General features: G+C 41.9%; 1 protein-coding gene across 6 annotated transcripts in view; it reads right to left on the minus strand.

The window, feature by feature from the left end:
• The window catches only part of EHBP1 (EH domain binding protein 1), a 365,541-nt gene that overhangs the window by 8,938 nt on the left and 330,875 nt on the right, over positions 1-25,728 (minus strand). For all 6 annotated transcript variants that reach the window (XM_066595508.1, XM_066595507.1, XM_066595505.1 and 3 more), the window contains 2 exons: positions 16,584-16,683; positions 14,218-14,291 (listed from right to left, as the gene is read on the minus strand). In XM_066595508.1, the coding sequence (XP_066451605.1) occupies positions 14,218-14,291; positions 16,584-16,683 (174 nt within the window). The remainder of the gene's footprint in view (positions 1-14,217; positions 14,292-16,583; positions 16,684-25,728) is intronic.

The raw sequence follows: 25,728 nt of genomic DNA on the forward strand, positions 1-25,728 counted from the left end.
AAGGCTCAGGGGCCCTGATGCAAAGCGTGAGCTGGGGCCCCCCCTCTATCTGTACCCGTACCCATACCTAAACCATGCTGCACAGAGACATAACTTGAAGCTTCTGGGCCCCAATGCAAAACCTGTAACAGGGCCCCCAACTATAGTGCTTTATTGATAGTACTGGGCTCCGTATATGGAGAAGAGAGGCCTTATAAGCCCCCTAAGGCTCCTGGGCCCGGGTGCAACCGCATCCCCTGCACCCTCTATAGTTACGCCCCTGCATGTGGCTCCTATAGTGCCAGTGGCTCCCCGTTATATCCTCTGGTACTCTCTGCCTGCACTGTAAATTACATTAATGTTGCTCTCACGCAGCTCCTAGTTTTTTTCATTGCGCCTTTGAGTTGGCACTGGGTGCATTTTCACTGCTCTTCCTCTATCACCTACTCTCTGTTTTGCCTGTTCTGAGGCACCGGAGACAGTGGAAAAGGATAGAAAATGCACCTAGTGGTGGCATGATGAGTGAGACCAAGAGCAACATAATTCACAGTAAAACGGACATCAAAAGGGATAAGGAGGAAGAGCAGTAAGCAAACTCAGCTGTCATAGCGGACTAAGTTGGGAGAGCATAGTAAGGTGAAGATGCCCCCACCAGGCACACATACTGCATCTGTAAGGTGGTTGCTACTTACAGAGGTGTTGCGTTAGGCACGATCTGCAGTAATCAGCTAACTTTTATCTTAGTCGGACTGATGCTCCCCACACCCTACATTCTAATTACACCTGGGGCACATGCCCCGCCTGCCCCCCCAAGCTACACTGATCAGTATATAGGGGAAGTTGAAAAGTTATGTACTGTAGGAGAAATGGATCGGAGAGAGCTTCTAATGAATATTTTTATGAGGATATTTCTGGGGATTCCTTTTTAATTAAGAAACTCAAATGAAATTCAGATGGTCTTCAATATCATTCACTGACAGTCAATAATGCTCATACTATAATATTCTACAATAATTGCTCCAAAACCACAAAAAAATAGAATTTTGGTGACAAATGCTTTTTATATATTCCCTTTTTTGTGGTACCTGGAAGCATGATTATAGACACTACTTCATTCTGTAATTCCTGATAATTCAAAATGGCGGCACAACCAAATCACGCAATCTGAAGTGACTTTTGATTTAACATGCTTTATACTTCGGAGATTTTTCTCTGGTCTCGCTGGCTAGTTTCGCTTGCTAAGCTTATCTATCTTTCATGGCTGAAAAAGCAGGAAATTGACATTTTTCGTTTTAACCCTTTTCTAAATGCAAACACCCAACAGCAAAGAAATTAAATACTCCCTTGGGCAAAGGTAGGGTTAAATAGCCCGGTGGTTCCCCAGTCAAGTGCCCTTTTGCACAGCCAGTCTGCATGAGCTTGTAACTGTCCATCATCCACCGGGCTACTCCGCCCCTCTCATTAAGAAGGTAAATAATGGCAAGAAGTAGAATTAGGTGATGAGGGAGATAGCAGAACAAATAAGGACCATGAGGAGAAACAGGACACCGGCTTAAAAAATCCATAGCCACTGACTCCAGCAGTGTCTTTTCCCCCCATGCACCTTCCAAAAAAGCAGAGTAAAGAGTGTGTGCAATCCTTTTGGATTAGTCTCTTCTCTCTCCATTGCCCTGGGCAATCATGTTAAAACTCACATGGCTGGTGCTTATTCAGATAAACCTAACAATGCACACCAGCGGTTACCATGTGAATCTTCACAAACCACACAAGAATGTGCTGGTTCAAATCCCCATGACCCTCCTCCAAAGGCAAATTTATTCAAGACAGCACACAGTTCTGCGGCTCTCTGAGAGCAAGTGCTGCTACTGGGAATTCCACCTTGTATCTACACTTTTCAAATTAGATGCAGCATCATGTCAGATAAAAAAAATTATAGTACAATGACTTCGGAAAAGACTGCAAAAAAGTTTTTTTTTTTGCTTGGAAACTTAAAGGATTTAAGATGCATAATTTTATCAGCGGGCTGGAGCGAGCTTTTAAGGCGGAGATAAAGCAGAAGATGCTTTTTGGGGTTACAACAATGTCTACTAGTTGGCAAAATGCAAAAATCATGAGTTTGGTGGCGGCTTTATAGTGAATTGAACATTAAATTTCGATGCCCAGTACCTGATGACCCTGGAGGTCCCTTCTAACTCTACCATTCTATGGTTTGCATTAGGAACCCTCATGCATGTCTTAAAGCGAACCGGTCATCACCTTTAAGCCCAATCAACTATCTTATGGGACTCAACGATGAGGGAACGTGGAGTCCGGATGTTTCAGACTCGCTGGGTGCCCTGTTCCTGTGCCCCTACGAAGTTGGCGCATGCACATAGCTTGACTCTTTTCAGAGGGCTCTGTGATCGCGCTCCTAAATCATCTCTATGGGAGAATGTGCCTATGTAAAACAAATATAACTAGGTGCCAATAAATATGCTGTCAGCTGGCGGTCCATTTAAAGGGACCCCCTTAAGACCCCTATACACTGGACAGCGACCATTGCTTCTGTGGTTTACAAAGGAGCGATAGTCATTCAAATGAATGGAGGTTGAGCGAGTCAGGAATCGTTCCAGCCCGTCGCCTTCATTCACTGTAAGCAGGCAGTTGTTCAAACTTTGAGTGACTCCTGTTTACACCGAATGAGAAGCCGCTAAGCGGTCGTTCCTTTTCACTGAGTTGAAAAAGGCACAACTAGCGGGAACTGCCCTGTCTGCAACCATATGTACACGGGCCGACAGTCGCCTGAAATCGCTCATTTGAGCAATTCTTCGGGTAACGGTTGGCCTGTGTAAAGTACCTTTAGGCCCCTGTCTAGAGCCGTATCCGATATTCCGCCATGGGGGTTGAGGGGGGAGAGCTGTGAGGTCTCTGAGGGGAGTCTATCTGATAGATGGGCTCACCGCAGAGAATAGCGGCAATCGCAGCATGCCGCGATTTACATCTAGAATCAAAGCGATTCTCCGCTCGTGGATGCCAGCACTGTGCTGTCCATAGCTGGCGGATCATCGCCCGTGGACAGGCAGCCTAAGTCTCAGGTTTTTGGTCAAACAAGCAAAATCAAACTAATCTCAAAAAGTCCCAGTGTCACTTGGCAAATTCTGAGAATTGCTAAGGTATCAACACTTAAATAATGGAATTGCTGGTGATGAACTAAGTTTAAAATAATGCATCTTTTTAGTGACGTAAGAGGGGAACAACACCCCCCCCCTCCCCTAACTACATTTTGATGGGCCGTAGAAGAATGTGAAGTATGTCTGCCCTATTTCTTCATGTCGAAACAATTTTCTGAAGTATGTAGAACTTTTTCGCTGGACAAGGCTGTTATATACCGGTAATGTTAAATGCAGTGAAGTGTGTCGATTCTCTGCTGAGGTGGACAGGACCCAATTTACCAAACTTTATAGCAGCAGCTTTTTTTTTAACTACCTGTTCAAGCCAACTTCTTTAGTTCCATAAATTGATTGGCTTTTTTCAGAACAGAAGTTCTCAGAAATCCCATCTGAAGTGTGTAACATTTTCTTTTGGCTATGATGATTGTAAAAACAATATAAAAAGTCTTGCATGCCACATGCTGCAATACCTCTGCTTCCATCCACACTGGATGGGGGCTTAAGGTGGCTTGTCATTAAGTCATAGGGTGGCTTTTTTTATTTTACACTATTCCCTTCCTCTAAATAGTTTTTCTTTTTAGTTCAGGAAAAGTGCTGTAATGGCATCTAATACCGTGTTTCCCCTAAAATAGGACCCTGTCTTATATTAATTTTTGCTCCAAAACAGCTAGGTCTTATTTTCTGAGGATGTCTTATTATACTTAGCAGTCTCTATCCAGGTCCCTCCCGCTGCTCTCCGGAGCTACGACATGCTTCTTGCAGTTCTCAGCCGCCCACAGAAGAAGAACCAATGCAATGGCTGTGATTGCTTCATCGAGCGCTGCATTGATTGGTTCTCGAGTGCTGCTCAACCAATCAGAGTCAATGATTCCTGAAGGGGGGGATTTATGAATCACGTAATCAGGAGGTGATTTTCTGTGAGCAGCCAAGGACTTCAAGAAGTGCGTCAGAGCTCCGGAGAGCAGCGGAAGGGACGTGGACCAAACCTGCTAGGTAATATATTCCTTTTTTTAAAAATGTAATGTAGCTAGGGCTTATTTTCAGGGTAGGACTTATATTTCAAGCCTCCCCAAAGATCATAAAAAAAATCAGGGTAGGGCATATCGGGGGAAACAGGGTATGACTTCTCTATCTGTTTGAGCAGTCCGGCTACGATGAGAGATGGGGTCCTGGTGATGATCTTGATTGAATGACTGTAGGGAGAATATCAGTTTTCTATTGCTTTAATGAGAGGTTTTCTACTAAATATTGTAAAAATGACATGTTTAGTTTGTTTATACCATCACTTCTGTTATCAGTTGCCAGTTATACAAGTCATTGTTTATATGGCTTTTTGCTAATATGCAGAACTACATGTATCATCCTATATGTTACATTGTGATTCCCGCAATACAAGGAGGAAAGTATTCATACTTTTTCTATGTTCTGATAGACAAAATGCAAGAAATGTGGTTGAAACTAAAGTTTCTATTAGGTAGTTTCCTAAAAAAAGTTGGGTGGTAAGCAAAAGTGTGCCCAAAAGGGCTGACATCAAGTTACTAACAGCACCAAAATAAAAAAAAAACTGCTTTGGTTTTTCTATAGGTTTTTAACAGATATGGAAAGCCGAAAACAGCTCAATAGTTTTTTTTTTAAATCAGAATAGGCCAACTGATATTTTATGTGTTACACATTTGTCATTTCCTGCTTTGTTCAACTCATAGCATAAAATCCGTATTCTCCGAGTCGTCGTATGGATCAGGATTGAACCTGATTATGACCGTGTGCCTCTTTATTTAGTTCTACCAAATAGGACCTGAATAAACGGTATGTGTGAATAATTGAAAGGTTTGCTTCGTGTCGTTTAAAGTCCGTTCAGTGCCATGACTCATAGGCCACGCTATAATGATATGAATATCAAGCCTTGGGACTCTTTGGGATACCAGATCCACATCTCAATATCTTCCTTGTTATAATATGTTATAAAAATACAAAATACATTGCTGATGTCTAATCTCTCCTTCCGAGTACTCCGATTTCCAGTGCCATTTCGCCCGTACAGCATTTTAACATTCAGCTTTTTGACAGCAGTAACTCGGAGAAATGTGTGATTTTATCTGACCCAAATAATAAGCTTGACGGCAAGTCATGCAGAGGGAGCACAGGCAGAAAATGATTGATTTAGAAGAACCTTGGGATTCTTCAGATGATACCCTCAGAGTCCTGATCTATCAATTCAGACAAAAGTATTTAGCGATTTACTAAAGTATTTAGTAAAAGTCTACCTAGACGCTGTAATAAAGAAAAACAGCCAAAAATGGACACGGCGATAGAGATCGGTGACGTCTTGCATGAAAAAGCCTGCGGCAAGTTGTTAGGAATAACCTCAGATAATAGTCGCCGGCCCAACCTTCTTGCAACCCCTTGTTTACTGCCTGTGTGCAAAGCTCTACAAGATTATTATTATTAATGGTCAAAAACACATTTTCGGTAGAGAGAAGGGCCTAGATATCTGAGGAGAAGTCAAACTTGAGATTTTTTTTGCCTGCTACTATCAAGAGCTATAGTTTGCAATGTGCAGGCATCATGAGGGTTCGGATCTGTTGGCTGGTTTTATGGTGAATTTTTAAATAATTTTTCAAAAAGGAATTTGAGAGTTTATGTGTATCGGGCTGGACTATTGCTTTATTCTATATCGTTGATAGAATATAGTTTTGTCAAAATATGGCCACCACTACACTTTGGCCAAAGGTTGTCAACCCAGCTGAATTTCAAAATATCTGCAATGTTATACATTCACACGCACCAATATTCAAACCTTTGCACAACTAGGATGTTTGGCCACTCTGGACTCTAGGAAAGCGGCGTTGAATACTCTTGTGTCTGCAAAAGTAACAGACACAGGGACCAACCTGAGCTTTGGATGAGAGTACCTGTGCAGGACTCTCCTTTCCAGAAAATCTTTGTCATCAAGCAAGGGTGGAAAATTGGCCCACATGTTGTAGACTGTAGGGTTCTGTAATATCTCTAAAACATAACTTTTAATCAAAACTAAAATAAAAAGGAATTTGTACCACAAAGTCCTAAATTCTAGACACACAATTACATAAAAAAGCTGCACCCCTATATTTTAGAAGGGGAAAGCAGTGTATGAGACGCCTAGGAAACCAATAATTTTATACCAACGGTATCCGAATTTCTATCTCTGTATTCGTTGGTATACGTCCTAGAACTAGAAAGATTAGAAATTGGGTCGGCTCACTAAATATGGTGTTCCCGGCTTATTAAGACAACTGCAGCTATTCAGTAGATGGAGGACATATATCCGTTTTATAGAGCACAAACGTTAATCCTCCCATATAGAAAAAGCTGCCTTTAATGTCCCAAAAAATGCCGTAAGTGTGATAATGATCACACTAATTAAGCTAGTTCCAAAAGGAATCAGGCATAAAGCTGGCATTAAGGCAAAATAGCTCACCGGAAAAAAAAAAAATAATAATATTTTTTGTGAGCTATAGCCTATCAAAGAGCCATGCAGTACGCCAAACTGCCAATTCAATTACTTCGTAGGTTCAAAAATAGTTGGTTTGTTCAAACATAGTTGGTTCAACGCGTTTCGGCTAAAAATGGCGTAGCCTCATCAGGAACCATCAAAGACTTTTTAACCAAAGAAAACAGCTTCTGGCTAATAGGTTAATCCCGAGGTAGGGAAACAAAAACAGCTTCTGGCTAATAGGTTAATCCCAAGATCGGGGAAAAAGTAACCTCTAAGAAGAGGGAGGTAGTCAATCCTAACACTAGGTAGATCAAAAATAAAGTAAAATAAAGTAAACCCAGGAACAAAATAACAAAGTATCAGCACCAGCCTCAGTGGTAGGCTGGCAGCTATCAGCTGGTGCTGATACTTGATTATTTTGTTCCTGCATTCTTACCAGGGGGGAAACTGGGTTTACTTTATTTTTGATCTACCTAGTGTTAGGATTGACTACCTCCCTCTTCTTAGAGGTTACTTTTTCCCGATCTTGGGATTAACCTATTAGCCAGAAGCTGTTTTTGTTTCCCAATGCAGTTGTTACAGTCTGAGGATAGAAGGGAGATGTTCTTCTCGAGGGCTGCCAAGAGAAGTAGAGCCAAAACAGAAGTACTATGGCAAATGTTTAAGGCTTCATCAGGTTACTCCAAGACAGTATCCACAACCATTGCCTAAAGAAATGGAGAAAATACTGTGTATTCCTGAAGAGAACCTGAGAGCTTGCACTTCTTCCGAAGGAAACCTGGGACTGGAGCGCAACTCTACCGCTACTCATTTCCACTGTGAACTGTATCAAGTGTGCCACCTGTTATTAAAGAATTGAACCGTTTAACCCAAATGTGGCCTCATTCTGTTCCCACTCAAACTCACCAGCCTATGGCTTGGAACCCTGACTTTTGGGACAGTTATAGCTACTCGATGTCGGCACACCAGCCAAAGCTAAGAATAAGAGCTCAATCCCGGTACCTCCCGAGTCAGGCGTTTCCCAGAACCCATACAGTAGCTATCAGAAACAAATATAGCCAAGACATGATTGAATAGAGCTTAGTGTTGATTTTTTTGGATTTCCAGAGGACATGCTCTTTAAGGGTATAATGTACATGAGCAAACACTTATCTCCCCTTTGTGTTCTATTCAGCATAACACATAATAATGTTACCGCAATAGAATTTCAGCAGCAAAATTACTAAAGATATTCTAATTTTTGAAAGATATTATCGAGAGTTTCTTGTTCTGAATCTTTAGCGCAGCCAATTCAAATCAGTCCCACAGTTTGATGAAAATTAACACTAGTTTTGTAAAGCGCACATCAGGGGATTGCAGTCAAGTCTTATCTTCAGTTCCAGTCAACTAGCAATCCTGAAAGAGTTTGCATCATCATCAGAGCAGGCGATTCTGCTGGTGAACCTAATCAATCCGAGGAATACTGTGGCTGTGCTGTGTAACAAAGCTAAAATAGATTTACAAATGGGGTTTTAGGGGATAAGCTCCTCCACAGGATTACATATTGATTTTAAAAATAAAAAAGCTTATCATATAAGCCAAAACCGAAGAAAAAAAAAACTCAACCTATGGAAAAAGAAAGAAAAAAGCGCTCACTTCAAAACATATGCCAAGAGTGCATCACAATGAACAAAGTGCTGGAGATATAGTTATTGAACAAAAAAGAGCGCCGTGTCAAGGCCCAACCACGGCGAAGGATGTAATGAACTTACTGGAGAGTGATATAGCCATAGGATGTAGTGCGCTGCCGCTCTCATTACGGGATGTCATCACTGTAGGCAGGTCCCGGACGGGCAGAGAATTGGATGTGTTTACAAGGTTACGCTGCAAAGCCATATTTTATCCAACGGGGGGGAAAAAAAAAAGAATTAAGCTGCCAAGGAATTTGCTGTACCAAGAGGATTTAAATGTTGTCCACCTCCACTGCGCTCTACCCCATCACGGAGGTTCCTGCTAAATAATATCCACCGACAAATGAATAAAAAAAAAAATTTCTTACAGTATTTAGGACCTTTTTTTTTTTTTTTAAATACCCCATCTCTAAACTACTTTGCCTAGCACAAATGCTGGAAAGGAACAAAAACCTGCTCATCATTGGTCTTCATTTGTCCAATGAAAGTCCACGATTCTGTCCTGGGTCCCGTTTTTTAAGACAGGTGTCCTCAACCACCGGTCCGTAGACCAGGATCGGGATGTTGGTTTTGTTTTGCCGGTCTGCGGCACCGCCGCGGACCAGCACTGAACACTGACAGTGTGCTCTGCGGTGGGCTGGCCTCAGTGATGCGGCTCCAAGCACATCACATTATGTGGGGCAGGTAGGTGATCTGGCCACAGTGTCGTGGCTCCTGGCGGGGACCTGGTCTATAGCGCTGTACACCAAGGTCCCACCAGCACCCACCGGTCTACAACGCCGTTTGGTGTATAGCGCTGCAACACCCTCCATATCCTCACCCGCATATGACCAAAGACCCATCCCTGCCCCACCTTGCCCTGCCGGGCCACGGAAAAAATGATCTTGCTTGAAGCCGGTCTCTGGTGTAAAAAAGGTTGGGGACCACTGTTTTAAGAGATTCAGATGGAATCTCGGGACATAGTGTAAAACGAAATGTGAACGCAGGGTTAATTATGCCTAATCACCTTTTATGATTACCTGCATCAACAATTCACATCAATGGTGGCCAAGTAATACAGTAGATCGCAACTGACCTGTAGACCCCAAACTAGGGAGCAGCAGCTCAATATTAGGTCACCGGGTTATTTTCTTGTTGGCTTTTAAGACAAGAAAAACGCCTCATAGAAATGTATGTTCTGTGGCGTCCTGATACCACCCATTTCTAGCAAAGTTCTCATTGGCAAATTATTTAGGGGTGTGTGAGTATAAAACCCTTATCGAAAAAGGGGTTTTCGAGACAAAAAAAATTATAGACAGAGTGGTCTGAAATAAAATAAATATATAAAAATCAGTACACACCTATTAAACGCCCGCTCACCCCCCTGCCCCACTGGTTTTGGAAGCTCCTGCAGCAAGCCTGTGCCTTCACTGTTGACATGATCGCTGCAGCCAATCACTGGCTTCGGTGATGATAATGCAATGAACGCCACCAGACCCCTGAGGTCCGTGATTGACTGCAGCTGTCATGCGATATTAACTGCTGCAGTGGTATACCATCATTTAATTGGATGGTCACAACCCTCTAAGATGATCTTTTTGTTCTTTATTTCCCCCATCTTCTGGTAAGAAAAACAAAAATAATTCTGCACTACTAAAGGAGTATTCCCATCTCAGGAACCCCACTGCAATGTGCTGCAAATACTAAACATAGAGCACTCGCCAATTATATGTCCGTTTCCAAAATGTGCCATTTTCTTAAAAAGCTTTAGTCTTCACGGCTCATTGCTATGGTAAGTGATCACCTCCGCCATGGAGCAGAGATGGCCAGCGCTTGCGCTCCTCTTACGCCATGTGCAAGAAGGGCTTCAGAGCACCACAGATGATGAGGATTTCATATTTGATGCACACTGGAATGGAGTTTCCAAGATGGGAATATTTCTCTAAATGTAAAATTAAACTATCACAAGTCAAAAATGATTGTAAATAAGGCCTAAAATTAGGTTTGCAAAAAAAAAAAAAGGGTTCTTCGTAAACTTTTTTTCTAGGACATCCTTGGCTACGAAGAGCACTTGAGGAGATCACTGACCCATCTAGTTAGAACAAAGGCGGTCAATTGTAACATGTCAATGTGATATTCAAAAGTGCAAGAGATGAACAGCGATGTCCACCGTTACCCTGACAAAGAAAGTCATTTATTAGTTGCGACAATAGACTAGACTTTACGGAAGGTCCCGGGGGTCACGGCGGAACATTGGTCTGTTGTACTTTCTAATAAATCACTTTTTAGGATGCATATGCGCACAAATTGGCAGAACTTTTCATTTTGCAGCAGTGTGAAATTGACAAGATGTAATGAAAAAGCTACAAAGCCAAACACTGGACACGCAAGAAATGTTTAATGATGATTACATGGCTTTTTTTCTCCTCTTTTGTTTTCCAAGAAATTAAGTCCCTTGCGTTTCATTATACGGCATACGGTCCATTTCGTGCACTACCCTATATTGCATTAGGAACTGCTGTGTTTTATGGCATTTCTATGCTTTATGTAAACTCCAGAACACAGCCATCATATTATGGGCTGATAGAATACTACACATTACTGCACATTTGTCGAACAGTGCCATTCTGATGGCAAATTGGCATCATGGTTTATGGCAAATTGGCATCATGCAGAATCAGAAACAGATGTATGATGGTGACCGGTCCTGATCACTAGTATAACCCAATATCCATTTGTCCATCTTCAGTGGTGTTGAGGTGAAAAAACTATCAAGATTGAGCAGAGAGATGAAAGTCTACTGTAAGAGCCGTGGAGCCGATGAGAGGGCAATCTGGAGGGACTTTACAGTTTTTGGATTAATCAATGAGCTCCCCAACTTTTGGCAAGATCTGTAGAGCAAAAGCTTTGGTGTTCTATTTCTTCTTCCCATTGTAGGTTGACAATTGCAGCATCCAACCAGGACACTGCTCCAGCTGTCCATCACAGGGGGGGAGCTGCGGAGAACGGAGGGCACTTCAAGGAGAAGGCCTGCCTTCGGGGCAATTGCTGGATCAGCAGAAGTGGAATAAAAGACCACCTTCTGAGTCCTGATGCCACTAAAATGATCGATACAGGTATGTCTAACCCTTGCTCTACCACCCCAACCTAGCGCTGCCATCAGTTTTGCCTGGTCAAAACCGCTGACAGACCCGCTTTAAAGGCAGAATCCATTTCAATAAACCGGCACATTTTTCTACACATTATAATGTGGCAGTTGATGATAGGAATATCCTACCTGACTCTATAGATAGGTGGCAAGTGTCATCCAGTAATTGCTTTGGTCAGAACAATACCATGACTGCAAAGTTTGACATAATGAATTTCTTCTAATGCAACATGGACAGCAATAGTTTAGATTAGACCTGAGCAAAAATTATACATTGTGATATGCCTGGTGCCGGGCCTGAGGGGTGACGCGGGACATAGGAATTCAAAAGAACACCAAAAAAGAGATCCCTGGATCCTGCACCACCCCTCAGGCTCTGTAAGCTGTGAAGATGGGCCAGCTATCGGTGTCAGCAAGCACCGGTCAACAAGTTCAGTGCTCGATTACCTTGGCCTTGACATAGGGGGGTTTATTGGGGATGAACGATCATTTATACAATTGTTCGTCCTTCATTCAGTTTAATCACTGAATTCCCAGGTTTCAGTGACGTTCATCTTTCATGTTTTTATACCAGAAGTAACAATAGGGGTATTAATTCTATAAGGTGAAGCTTCTATTGCTTGCAGCATCCATTCCTTACAGTAGCATGCAAAGATGCTGCTTAAATCATAGACCATTACCAGCCTTGCCATCTGTAGGAGCAGCTGCCACTGATGCCAGGGTCCTAGGTGGACTTGACACAAGACAGGAGGAGTGGTGAAGTGAACACTTCAAGCTCTTATGAAGCATATGCATGGCAGAGGGATGGGCAGCATACGGTCACCCCTCCAGTCACCGTGAGCCCGACCAGTGAGGAAGACTCTCCCGTTATGCGCTCACACATACATAATTATCTCCTAAGGTTGCCGAAGGCAGAGCTACACCGGGAGCGGCTACAAGCCATAACGGTAAGTTGGTGCTGCTATATGTGTGTCTTGGAGGATTCCTAACAGGAGCCCGAGCATCCCGGCATTGTAGCAGCTGCTGGATGGCAGCAGAGTGCTCCTTGCGGGCTCAAAATTGGATGAAGCGAGTGCCAGGAATTGGAGGAGAATGATTATTTTTTAGGCCGCCAAAATTGCGTTTTGCTTGTTCCATTAGCTCATCGCGGCCCGGTTTACACTGGGCAATGATCGGGTGAATGAGTGTTCTAATGACAGTAAGGATATTACTTGGATTTTAGGTAACCAGTCTCTTCTAAAAGGCAATTTATAAAATTAAAATTGGTAACCCCCTACCATAGGGCAAACAGTGCTCCTGCGATGGGCTCAATGGCAGTGGCGACACTTGCCATCAGTGCTGCCTTCAACTGTATCTGTGTCCTCAGATGCAAATCTAGTTGAGCACTATGGCAGACCTGTCACATGCCCCCCTTGAATCAGCTGTACATGTCTGGCTGGCAGAGAAATATCTTCCATACTTTCCTTGTTGTTGGACACCACACACCACTTGACAGCCTGGCTTCTGGTCACTGTCTTCTGGTCTCTGTATTCAGCGCATGCATCAGAGAACGAGAGATGTGGAATGAGTCGGGCTGTCAAGTGCTGTGTAATGTCCAATGGCAAGGATAGTAAGGAAGATTTTCGGGGGCACAGTGGCACTACTAAATTTGGGGAAATAGAAGGGGCATTATTACTTTATGCTAACACAGTAATAGGAGAAGATGTCAACTATGATCACCGGAGGTGACAGCACCGTAATCACTATCATTGTGTAGAACTGATGTCTATTACTTTATGTAGGCATAGGGTGGCACATAGCTTTGGGGACACAGAGGGGGCACTATTACTTTATAGAAGAAACCTCCCATGGGGGATGCCTGTCTAACTGGTCAGTATATTATTTAGAGATACTAAATACTAGAAATAAACCGCTGTGTTATAAAAGTTCTCCTATAGATATGTTACCTCCTAGATATACAGTAAATGTGTTTTTTTGCACATTGGGAGGATAAAACAGCTGAAGTGTTGATGAAATGTGTGCTGGGGCCCTTAGCTCTTCCCTAATACCTGGCCATCATGATTTGGTGGTGTGGGTCGCAATTATGACATCTTTACACTGGGATAGACTTTTATAAGAGAAAAGCAGTGACAGATCTCTACAATATAACATAATACAAAAATTAGAGGATAAATGGAAGCGTATGAAGTTGTAATGGAGGTGGCAGTATAGCAGGAGATCTTCTACATGAAGACCTGAGCTGTCGGTGGACCTTGATCGCTCTTTCTCATATACCTTCTGCCATTTATTCCATACAATCTTCCAGCATCCATGAAAGTCTCCTAAACTAATTACAATTGATTGAATATGGATCAGGAACCTTATCAGGTGAAAAAAGAAATTACCCAGTGACAGACTGGGAGGTCAATACGGAGCAGCTCACATCACTCAGCTCTCAGATGCCACTTGGGGGCTCGGTGATGGAATATTAACAAATGGCAGCACTCCGCTTACACCTTTGCAGATGCAAGCAGACAGACGTCACTGGCTGCTTCATATCAAAAACTGCCAATTATTTGTAATTTTTTACAAGAAATACCATTATTACCAAAATTAATAATGATAATGCGTAAAATCATGCGACATATAAAGGGGATTATGTATAATAAAGCCGAATATTTATGTTGTGTTTATATCCTAAATCATCATCACAGCTCTGTAGATTTACTTTAATTACTACAACTTTTTTTTAATTTTTATATTATTCTTGCTATTTTTTTTTGCTTTAGGTCTGGATTGTTCCCAGGCACAAGAGGTTAACACCCCATTTCCTCTTACCTTCTATAGCAAGCATTGCTCGGAGCTCTCTGTTCAGTAGCTCAAACCGTCTCTCTAGGTCATGTTCTTTTTCCCTATAGGCAAGTTGAGAGAGAAGTAGAAAAAAAAAAGAAACGGAGTTCATCAATATGTTAATTACTAAATCATTAAACACTTTAAGGGACCTTTAGTGCGCATTGATTTAGGGAACTCATAAATGACTTTTCTCTACCGCAATAAGCTACTTCGCACAAATGATACACAAACAGGAAGGAAGCACGGTGACCGATAGCGGTACACACAACTCCATGAAGTTTAGGCGCTGGATCTACCCTGCACCTCCGCTACGTAAGCTGTTGGCCATTAGTTATAAACATGTCTAAACTTCATAATATTATAAAAATACTTTGATATAACTGAAAATATGGCACTTCATTGAAATATACACACTGATCATTTTCATTGGCAACAGGGAAGGGCTTACATAACCAAGAGTCAACCTTTCAGGCTGCTATGTGGCCCATGTAGAAAGAAGCCCTTTCTCAAGACTGGCTCCGTACTTCTTGATGATGTGATGCTGTAATGGGCCCAGCAGCATAGCTATAGGGGGTACAGAGGTATAGCAATCGCTAACAGGCCCTAGTATCTAAAGGGGCCCAAAAGCCCTCATGCCATATACAAAGGCACAGGCATTATAAGTGGTATGTGGGGGCCACATTATATATTTTGTATTGGGGCCCAGGAAGTTACACCTTTGAATAGGCACTACCATAAAAGACTGGGTCAATCAACCACTGGGCCAGCCTGTTATTGAACGGTTATGTGTGGTTACATAAAACTTCAAATATTCACATTTTGCTATGGTCTTGGCATCGGTGACTAGTAAATTATATTAAAATGGAATGTGTCATCAGAAAACAACCCATTGTTTAATGAGAACATGTCACCAGGTTCATGTTGCCTGAACCACTGGCAGTATGAAATCGGGACACGTATGCCTATTGCCTCCATGTAGGTGTTCTCCTGAAACACTGAAGTTTCATAAAAATCATTGAAATTTGACTCAGGAACAGAGTTCTTAATATCGGAGATGGGCCGTACCGGCTTCTCACCACCCCCAGTATGAAGGAGGACAACTCTCGCTCTATATACCAAAGGGAAGAGAGCGGTCATTCTGCATGATGTGGGCAGAGAGAGGCCAACGAGGACCAATAAGCATACCTGCCCTGGGTTCATGCTGCTCATAGTTCGTGGAGCATGAACCTGGCGATAAGCTCCCCTTAAATTGGGTTTTAGTGTTAAGCATTTCACTTTTTCTTTAATATTCCATGTCACTATGTATATTTTTTTATCCTAATATCTTGCAGTTTTCACTCTGGCCACTAAGTCTACTAATAGACTAATACTTCATGTTCTGTACAGCATGATTGTGAACACAATAGACTGGAGAAGACTTATTTAACTTCTACAGGAGAGTGCTGTAGGCATATATTGTGATCTGTGCAGGGAGGGGAGGAGGAGTGCTGTGATCATCACCTTTTGTGAATAGTAGATGTGAGTTACCCATATATAGGTATTTACCTTTCATTGTAATCCTGGCTGTGATGATAAGATGACTGTGGAAAAGTTTTCTCTACAGAACAAGAAGTGTTAGCCTATTATAAGGCTTAGCTGCCAAAGTGAAAACTGAAAAATATTAGGATTTTTTTCCCATTTGGGATTTTTTATTAGTATACACTACATATTGACATGATAAATAAAGAAAAAATAACCAAAAAGTTAAAAAAAAGTTTAATATAAAAGCTTTATTAAAGATTAGTTCAATTTCTGATGACAGATTCTCTATTAAATGTTGCCATGCAAATATTTTAGAGCACAGACATTTCACAGGCACAATTATTTTAACCTTCAGGTATTCTAATGCATTTTCTGAGCTTTTGCAGTTAATCCTCCCTTCCAGGGTCAACACCACAACCGAATGTAAGCATGTCATAACATAACTAGTAAGTGTGTTAGTAAGATCTTTGTCACCGCTGGTTGGATATTATTGGTTAAAAGATAATCCTTCTTCTGAGAGCCGAACAGAACAGGAAATAATGGGCAAGAATGGAAACGGAAGTGTTAAATTTTAATATTCCTGAGTCACGGGACAAAAGAGATGGGTGCAGCCCAAGAATCATTAACCCACTAATGTTTATATGCGTCACTCAAAGTGTGAAGACATCAGGATGGGAGAGAACCAAAGCTTATCTGGCGCCAACACCACTGGAGGGCAAAAAGACTCGTATAGAGACAAAAGACTGAGACTACTTAGTGGAACTACTTTTGCATAAATCATAACATGTACTGTCATAAGTGCAATGGAGACAGGTGCCCCATGTACTTACAGAAGTGAGAGCTGGTTCATTCTCCTGATAAGGGCATTTTTCTTGTTCACAAGCATGAACCATTCCTGCATCAACGTCTCCTCTTCCTCTGTATACGTTCCTGCCAAAAAAAAGGAAAAAATTATATAGTGAGCTGAATGCACAGACACACAAACATTAAAAACGCACACATATACAAGCCAAAGAGAGTAGAAGCTTTACACAGGACAACTATTGTCTGAATAGTCGCGCAACAGAAAAAAATGTAAGTCAGGAACGCTATCTTTTCTCCTTAGGGAGAGTGAGTGAGGAGACTTATAAGGTCATTCATGCTCCTCTGGGTAATATGCAAATAAGGGAGAAGAAACAATACCACCTATTAGAAGGCAGCATTCCTGCAAGTCAATGTTAGACTCTTTATACGAGCCTTGTAACAATGATTAGGAATTGAAAGCCAAGACAGAATCCATACACAGACAGCTATTTCGGGGTGTTTGCCCATCATCAGTGTGCAGTCGCTAGCCAAGACAGAAACCCACTGCTCACTGATGATGGGCAAACACCCAGAAACAGCTGCCTGTGTATGAATTCTGGCTTGGCTTTCCCTTCCCAGTCATTGTTACAAGGTTAGAAAAAAAATAAGGGACAAAAGACGAGGTTTTTTTTGTTTTAATTTCATGCAAATGTATTCTAGAATTCTGCTTTCATTGAGGACTTATCCTTAAGCTAGGTCGTCAATATCAGATCAGTGACCAGCTGTTTGCAGAGATGCTGTGCACCGGAACTAGGACAACTCTGTACACTGGAGCTAGCCTAGCTGTGTAGTTTGAGCGGGTACAAAGGCGGGCAACTAAAGTAATAAATGGAATGGATGGACAATAGCCAGAGATGATATCAAAATTGGGATTATTTAGTTTAGAAAGAAGATGGCTCGGGGGCCACCTAATAACTATGTATAAATATATCAGGGGACAATACAGAGATCTCTGTATCATCTATTCAGACATCATCTCTCTCATCATCTATTTATACCCAGGACTTGACTGTAACAAGGAGGCACCCTCTATGTTTAGAGAAAAGAAGGTTTCTAAACCAACATAAAGGGTTCTTTACTGTAAGAGCAGTGAGACTATGAAACGCTTTACCTGAGGACATGGTAATGGCAAATTCGATAAAAGCGTTCAAGAGGGGAATGGACACCTTTCTCATGCGGTACAATATTATATGTTAGAATCATTAATAACTTCAGAAGGGTCGGTGATCCGGGGATTAGTCCGATTCCCAGATTGGAGTCAAGAAGGAATTGTTTTTCCCTTTCATGGGGAAAATTGGCTTCTACCTCATTGTCTTTTTGTGCCTTCCTCTGGATCAACATTGGGGGGTAATAGGCTGAACCGGATGGACATGTGTTTTTTTTGGGTCTTACATATTATGTTACTATGTGTGCAGTGGTTGTAAATGGTACTGCAAGTTCAGACTCATTCACTTGAATGAAACTGAGCTTGCAGTATCATTCACGACCACTGTACAATGTACAGAGCTGTCCTTGTTCCAGAGTCCTTTTAGCTTCCATATGGCTGGTATATGTCGGTAGAACAAAGAAAAATTGTGTGAAACAGCAAAGTAGACTGTTATTCCATCCCGAGTCCAGTTAAAAAAAACAACATAAACCGCACAGTACTTTTTCTTTTTTAAACATGGGAGCCTGTGGGTCAAGGATCCCACTGTATGACATTCATCATACGTATATATCATGCTCTGTTCATGACTTATCCATGTAGAGCAAAAACAGTGTGCTATGGTGTTAGCCCGAAAAATCTATGATGCTAAATACTCTTGCATGAGAAAACAGAAGTATTATAGAGAGGATTCCTTTTAAAAAAGACTACCAGAAAAAGTATATATGCAGCCTTTTGAGGCTACTAGGCCTCTTCATCAGGCAGTGACATTAAATTACCCCCTTTCTGCAGGATAGGAAATAATGAACTGATCGGTGGGGACCAAACCGCTGGCACTTCCACCAATCACAGTGTCCCGAGAGACTGGCAAAATGAATGGAGCATCAGTGTGCATGCTCAGTCACTGCTCCGTTAACTTCAATGAGAATGCTGGAGATTACCAAACACTATAACTTGACTATTTTGGGCACTCCCACTAGAATGAATTGAGCGGTGGCCGAACACGTGCACTGCCGCTCCCTTTATTTTGCCAGTCTCTCAGGGACATGGAGCCTCCATTATAGCAATTGGTGGTGGTCTCAATGGTCCGACCCCCACCAACCAGCTAGTTATACCCTATCCTGTGGATAGGGTATAACAATGTAACTGTAATACTCCTTTAATACATGGACTGCTTGTTAACGCTTTCCAATCCAGTTTGTATCCTGCTTTTCCTACGGGGCTTACTCTTTTTCTGTTGGTATACAACAGTGCTATCTGCTGGCTAAAGCCAGTACTGCATGAGGTGACACGTTGAATAGGCTCCGACGCCAGAGGCTGGCAATATACAGTAAGAGAACCCCGACGGACGTCTTCCAACATCAGAGCTGTACAGCCTTAAATCATAATGTCTTCAGACGTCAGACAGCGGATTGGAGAGGGTTAATACTGGAGCTGTTGCTTGGCTCATAGAGGGGGGTTTTAGAGGGGTTTTGGCCAGAGACCCTGCTCTAACATCTATATACCGTAACGGGACATGTGGCCGGAGCTAGTCCTGATGGGATGCCTTTTATGTAAATCAGCAATGAGGATAAAGCTTAAAACATCCATAACCGCTATTTATTGGAAAATATCCTTCTCCTTCCGTCCTTTGTATGCAAACCCCATATATCTTAGAAAGGATTTTGCTCTTTCAACAGATGACCTTCTGCGATTAATATATAGACTGTCCAACGTATAATGTCTATATACTTAAGAACTTGCAGAACCGATGAGGCTTGAAGTTAACCGAGTCTAAAATATATTCCCCAAACCCGCTGCCTTCTATGTGGAAACGTCCCGCTGTGTAAACAATTTATGAGGAGAGGGCGAGAACACGGGCGGCGGGTGTAATATTCTGTGATACACCTCATTTATATGTTGAATGTTGTAGACACAATCCTTTGTACACAGATATACACACACAATTTTCCGCTGCCGCTTTTTATCAGCATCATCGCAGCCACTGTATGCACAGCCCATAAATATAAAGTAATGTCACTCGCATCCTTCACTTCCTTAGTATTCCGAAGCTTGGGGTAAAAATGCACAAAATCCGGTCAGATAATGTTTTGTCAATAACTAATAACAGATAAGAGGAGGCTCTCAATACTAGACAAACAGATGGCTTCCCTGGACAATACTTCATTTAACAGGCTATTTTCTATATACTTAGACTCGGGGGTTAATCAAAAAGTATAATCTGCCATCTATGAAAATGTTTTTTTGTTACAAAACCCTGGCCAAAGGATTGCAAGGACTCCGCGACCTAATGAATGTTAAACCACCCGCTGACGGAGGATTGTGGCACCGCTGCCGCTGTGGAGGGCAGGATGAGACGCTAGTAATGCCGAAATACAGAAATAGCCAATACCTGTATCATAGACCTAATATGTCAGCGGTACTTTCTGAATGACCTAAAGAACAAATCAGTTAATTGGTATAAAATAAGGGTACGTTTACATTATCAATACCTTACAGATTTTAAAGGGAATATCATCGGAAAATGACCTGCTGTAAACATTTTTTTTCATGAATTTATGGTTATTTATTTTTTTTGTTTCTATATCCTGTATATACTCGAGTACAAGCTGAGCCACCCTCAGGTTATATTCGAGTGAGGTTAAAAAAAAATAAAAAAATCCCACAATATTCCCCTCTCAGCCGGCGTCTGTATACCCGATGCGATGCTCTTCCCGGCGGTGCAGCAAGCTGCTTCAGTCTTCTCCCCGCTGTCACCTCCCTGGCTTGGTTTTGAAATCCCTCGGCCTCAGCACTGTGATTGGATCAAGCACCGGCCAATCACAGCCATTCAGTGAATGACATCACTGAATGGCTGTGATTGGTTTATCGAGTGCCGACTGTGATTGGCCGGCGCTCGATCCAATCACAGCGCTTCCTCACACAACGCTGACGGTGAGGGATTTTAAAACCAAGCCAGGGAGATGACAGCGGAGAGAAGACTGAAGCAGCTTGCTGCACCGCCGGGGAGAGCATTGCGACGGAGACACAGACGCCAGCTGAGAGGTGAGTATTGCGGGGTTTTTTTACCCAGTATATACTCGAGTCTAGCTAGGCTTTAACTCGAGTCAATAAGTTTTACCATTTTTTTGTGGTAAAACCTATTGACTCGGCTTATACTCGGGTCGGCTAATACTCAAGTATATATGGTATATTTTTTAAAATTCTGCATTTTTCACACTGACCACTAGGCCTGATAATAGTCTGATACTTCCTGTTCTGTAGAAAAAAAAATCAGCAGTCTTCTTACTATTATCACAGGCAGAATTACAATAAAGGTTAATACCTTTATATATAGAACACAGGATTCACCATTCACAATGGGTGACAGTCACAGCTTGCCTCCTCCTCCTCAATGCACAATGACATGTCACAGAACATGCCTAGAACAGTCTACAACTGAAGCGAATGGATCAGCACCTGTCCACTGTGTATAGGATGAGTTAATCAATAGTTGATTGGAGGATGTCCGTCTCTTGGGATCCCCACCCATCAGCAGGTCCTGATGTTTGTATTGGTGTCAGGGCCAGATGTGTAAGACAGTTTCACTCCCATTAAAATCAACGGGAGTGATGTCTGCTACTAGACTTCTGGCTCTGACGGCGACGAGGAGCCAGGAGTGTAATAGAAGACATCGCCCCCATTGATTTCAATGGAAGTAAAATAGTCTATTACATCTCCAGCTCTGACCACTAATGTGGATGTTCTGCCCCAATGCACTGAGAGGATGCCAGAGCATCAGCTGATTGGTGGGGATCTCAAGCGTCAGATCTCCGCCGATCAACTATTGATGACCTATCTTGAGGAAATGCCTGAAAAACCCCTTTATATGCAGCTCAGATTAGTTGGCAGTTCCCAAAGTCATGTACAGACTACAGAATAAAAAAAATATATTCAGGAAATAAAGCAGAGTATAAAAAATGGAATATAGAGCATAACACTATCTGGTTTTAATTAGTAAAAAATATAGGGGATTCATTCCCTTTAAGAAGAAGTCTCCACTGTGTGACATATGTATAAAACGTTCCCCAAAATATGATGCGTATTTCTCGCAAGTCTAATTAAAGGGGTTGTCTCAGGAAGGCAACCCTTGTCCATATGCCTATTAGGGCAGAAGAACATCACAGAAAGGGGTCCCCGCTCAAGAAACTGAATTTTAAATCCTCCCCCACCCCATAAATAAATAGTGCATGAGACGATAAAAAAACTTTGTAATACTCCTTATTACAAAAAATGCCTTTGCTTATTACACTCCCCTCTCCTGCTGAGCTGATTGATCACTCTGAATTTACTGGAAAAATCTGATTAGGTAACAGCTACTGCCCATGGGAGGTCTATAGAGAGTGAAAGCAGAAGGATAAGTTGCAGTGAGGGAGAGGCAGAGACACACAAAGCCATGAGTACAGCTTATAGTAAGTGATGCACTTACAGCTACACTGCTCAGCACTGCTCTATAACTGTCCTTCTAAGGGTGTGCTACAGAGAGATAGAGGAGCAGTATCTCCTCTTCTTTATGTGTGATGTGTATGGGAGTCATCATAGCAGCTAGTCTCCTCCTCTGGAGCGGAGTTTAGGAATAAACTGACCATTAGAGATAGAGTCTACAGAACAACTAAAAATTGCTGGATGTAATGGTTAGAACTGGTGTTATTCCTCATGTCCAGACACGACAGATTCCAAAAAGTCATTGCAAAGGTTACTTATATTCTAACATCTCTAGGAAACCATCTGGGACAATCTGAACCCAAGACAGAAGGGTAAATACAGAAATATACCGCTCACTTCGCATTCATCTGACGGGAATATTTCCTTCTGTACAAATATTAATTGACTAACTCCCTGATGCACGTCCGCCACTCTACGCTCTCATTAGTTCACTGCAGATACTGATGGAGAGGTCCGTTGTGAAATGTATTGATGACCTTTACTTGACAGAAACTCTGATGAACAAACAATGCTAGTGACATGAAAGGGCGAGAAGTAGAACAATTAATAAAATCTCTACACGAGGTAAACATGTGTTCTGTACTGAAAGCAATTGTATCACAGTGTCCATCAAACACTAGAGCAAGTGCTAGCGTTTCCCAAGAGCATACATGACAGTTTACTGAAAGCCACTTACTAAAAGGACTAGATCGAGTGAACGCCCTGCATTTAATCTAGATGTCATGCTCTGGAGTGGAAGCTGCCACAGATATAATAATTGTCCATTATGGGACGGACAATTGAAATGGCCAATTTACCATTAACATTCATTTTTGGCTTGGCCAAACACTCAGACTCTACTAAAACAAAGGGAGATGAATGGCTGCCAAACGCCTCCCTAAAACACAATAGAAAGGAACATTCAACCTCTCCGATATTGGATGAGATGTTGGGGAAGGTCCTACAAATACGAGATTGTCAGCATATTGTGCCGGAACTACTGGGATGCAGTGAGAACCAGTGTCAACATTTCGCACCGGCATTCAGCTGGCTACACATAATATAGCCTATAAGAAAATACATCAGCCAAGCATTCATGTTAAGTGTAATAGGGAGCAGGGGATGAGGGGCTGCCAGATATCTCTGGCAGCGCTCATCTCCCAGGGGAACACAGGATCGGGCAGGGTAAAATAAAACATGTCTGGTCTGCTGACATCTCCATCTAGTAACAGCCAAGCTGCCCTCATACACATTGGATAAACAATGCAATTCACTGCTAGGCATCTAATATGTATGGCCATCTTATATTGCGGCATCCATTAAAAATATATTCGGGAATATTTATCTTCTACAGGATGTATTGTCTTTATGAATCGGAAATCGTATTGATGTGAACCAAGCCTCAATAGGTAAAATTCCAATTATTGTGTTTTCCAGAAACTCCCGGAAGTCTAGTGAACGGCCCCTCATTACTTCAATTTGGGTTCTTACAGTCTTAGCTGTCACTGAATGCTTCTTACTGCTTTGATGGTCAACTCTACTCTCAACTTTTGGTCAAAAGGCTTAAAGGGTTGTACAGGACTTTTACTCAGGATAGGTCATCAATAGTTGATGGGGAAGTTTGCTGCTTGGGATCCCTGCTGATCAGTTGACCACCAGGCCATTTGTAAGTGCTGACAGCGTTATTTGCATTGCAGCAGCCTGTTTGGCACTGCAGGCGCAGCTCCCATTGAATTCACTAGGACTGTAGTACCAAACCAGGCCGCTGCAATTTTACAGTGTTATCTGTTTCCAGCATTGTCAGCACTGACAATGAGCCTGATAATCAGTTGATCGATGCGGATCCCGAGTGGCAATCCATCCTATTAACTATTGATAACCTAACCCAAGGACAACCCCTTTAATATCACTACAGGAATACTTACCACCTACTTTGACACTTATGTGCTCCTACACATAAATTAACTGGATGTAAAGAGTGAAGGTATGTTCCTGGACACAATACAAAGTGTATGTTTGGAAAGCTTTTCATTGAAGGAGTAATCTGCCCCTGGATAGTCATTAGCAGTTGATGGTTGGGGTCCGGCCCATTGCACTGGCAGCAGGCCGGATGCTCAGCAGATGGAAGGGAATCCCAAACGGCAGACCCCCATCTGTTATTACTTGAAAAAAAAGGGCAGAATATCCCTTTAATAGACAGAACATTAAATATTTCAGAAACTCTAACTTTACATGAAGTAGAAACTGTTTCTGGTTGTTGTAGCCGGTTGAGATACTGCAATTTACTATATGCACTGTACAATTGGGTAAACTGGTGGGCATTGAAAATGCTTTTTCTTGGATATTCCAGATTAGGAAATAACCATTCATTCCAATAGTTAGAAATTCATTATTCAGAAAGGAAGAAGATAATCATAAGTACATTTAGTATATGGGGTATGTCCACCTCAGCTACAATATTTCATCTCTTCAGGGTACAGCGATATGAACCCTCCCAACTGGTTCATTGTATTTAAAATAAAAAAATGAAGAAGCTTTTCAAAATATTATTGAATAAATATATCCTACTTTGTGTTTCTTCAGCAACTTTGTAGACCTGTGTGGCTATTGGTGACTATTAGGTGTAGAAGTACCAGACAGGCATCCTGTGTAAAAAGGACCCTAATGTGTATGTGTGCCTCCAACTTTTCACCAAAAGGCAGAAGCGGGGGAAGATTAGGATTGGGCAAATTGGCGTAAATGCCCAATTCTTTAATATTTATAGAGATAAGCTGCTGCCAGGTGTCTGGCAGTAGTATACTCCCCTTTCTACATTCAGAATGCATGTATGCTCAGAAGAGCTGGTGTTGGGTGAGAGCACCAAGGAATCCTATAGGCAGGTTTTCGAATCGGTAGACGCCACACAAGTCATGGACTCTTTATGTGAAATTTGAGGCTGAATGGATACACAATGCTCTCTTTAGTAATAATGTAATCAATTACAAGTTTATGGCCAAGAATCTTAGAAAGTCATAAGACAAGGAGCACATCTCAGCAGCATCTATCTTCTGTGGAGCGGAGAAGGCTTTAAACAAATTACTCTTGCATTTAATAACCAGTTAAAGAACCCTTCTGCCTCTTTTCCAGAAGATAAAAAAAAAATTTTGAGTCTGTGATCTTCGTTAACATTTTATCAATTCTACTTCACCCATTTGTTAATTAATCCAATATCTGTAATCCAATTTACCCATCAAACTATTAAAGAGAAATGGAACTTATACCACACAAATGCCTTTCAAGATCCAGCATATATACTTGTACATATTGTAAATGAAAGCAGAATGTTTCATTTTATTCCCCAAATGTTCCTCAAGCTCCCGTACAAGGAGGAGGATGAAGAAAAAAAACAAGATGAACATTGTTCACTCTGATTAAGTAAGAGCTCATTAAAGAGCTGTCAGTAGCTCACTTTGAATATGCATGAAGCATATAATCAGATCTCGTACCGTCACTAGAGGAGAATACGGTAAGTACAAAGGATTGAT

This window comes from Eleutherodactylus coqui, chromosome 3 (assembly GCF_035609145.1).
Source record: "Eleutherodactylus coqui strain aEleCoq1 chromosome 3, aEleCoq1.hap1, whole genome shotgun sequence".
Taxonomy (NCBI): Eukaryota; Metazoa; Chordata; class Amphibia; order Anura; family Eleutherodactylidae; genus Eleutherodactylus; species Eleutherodactylus coqui.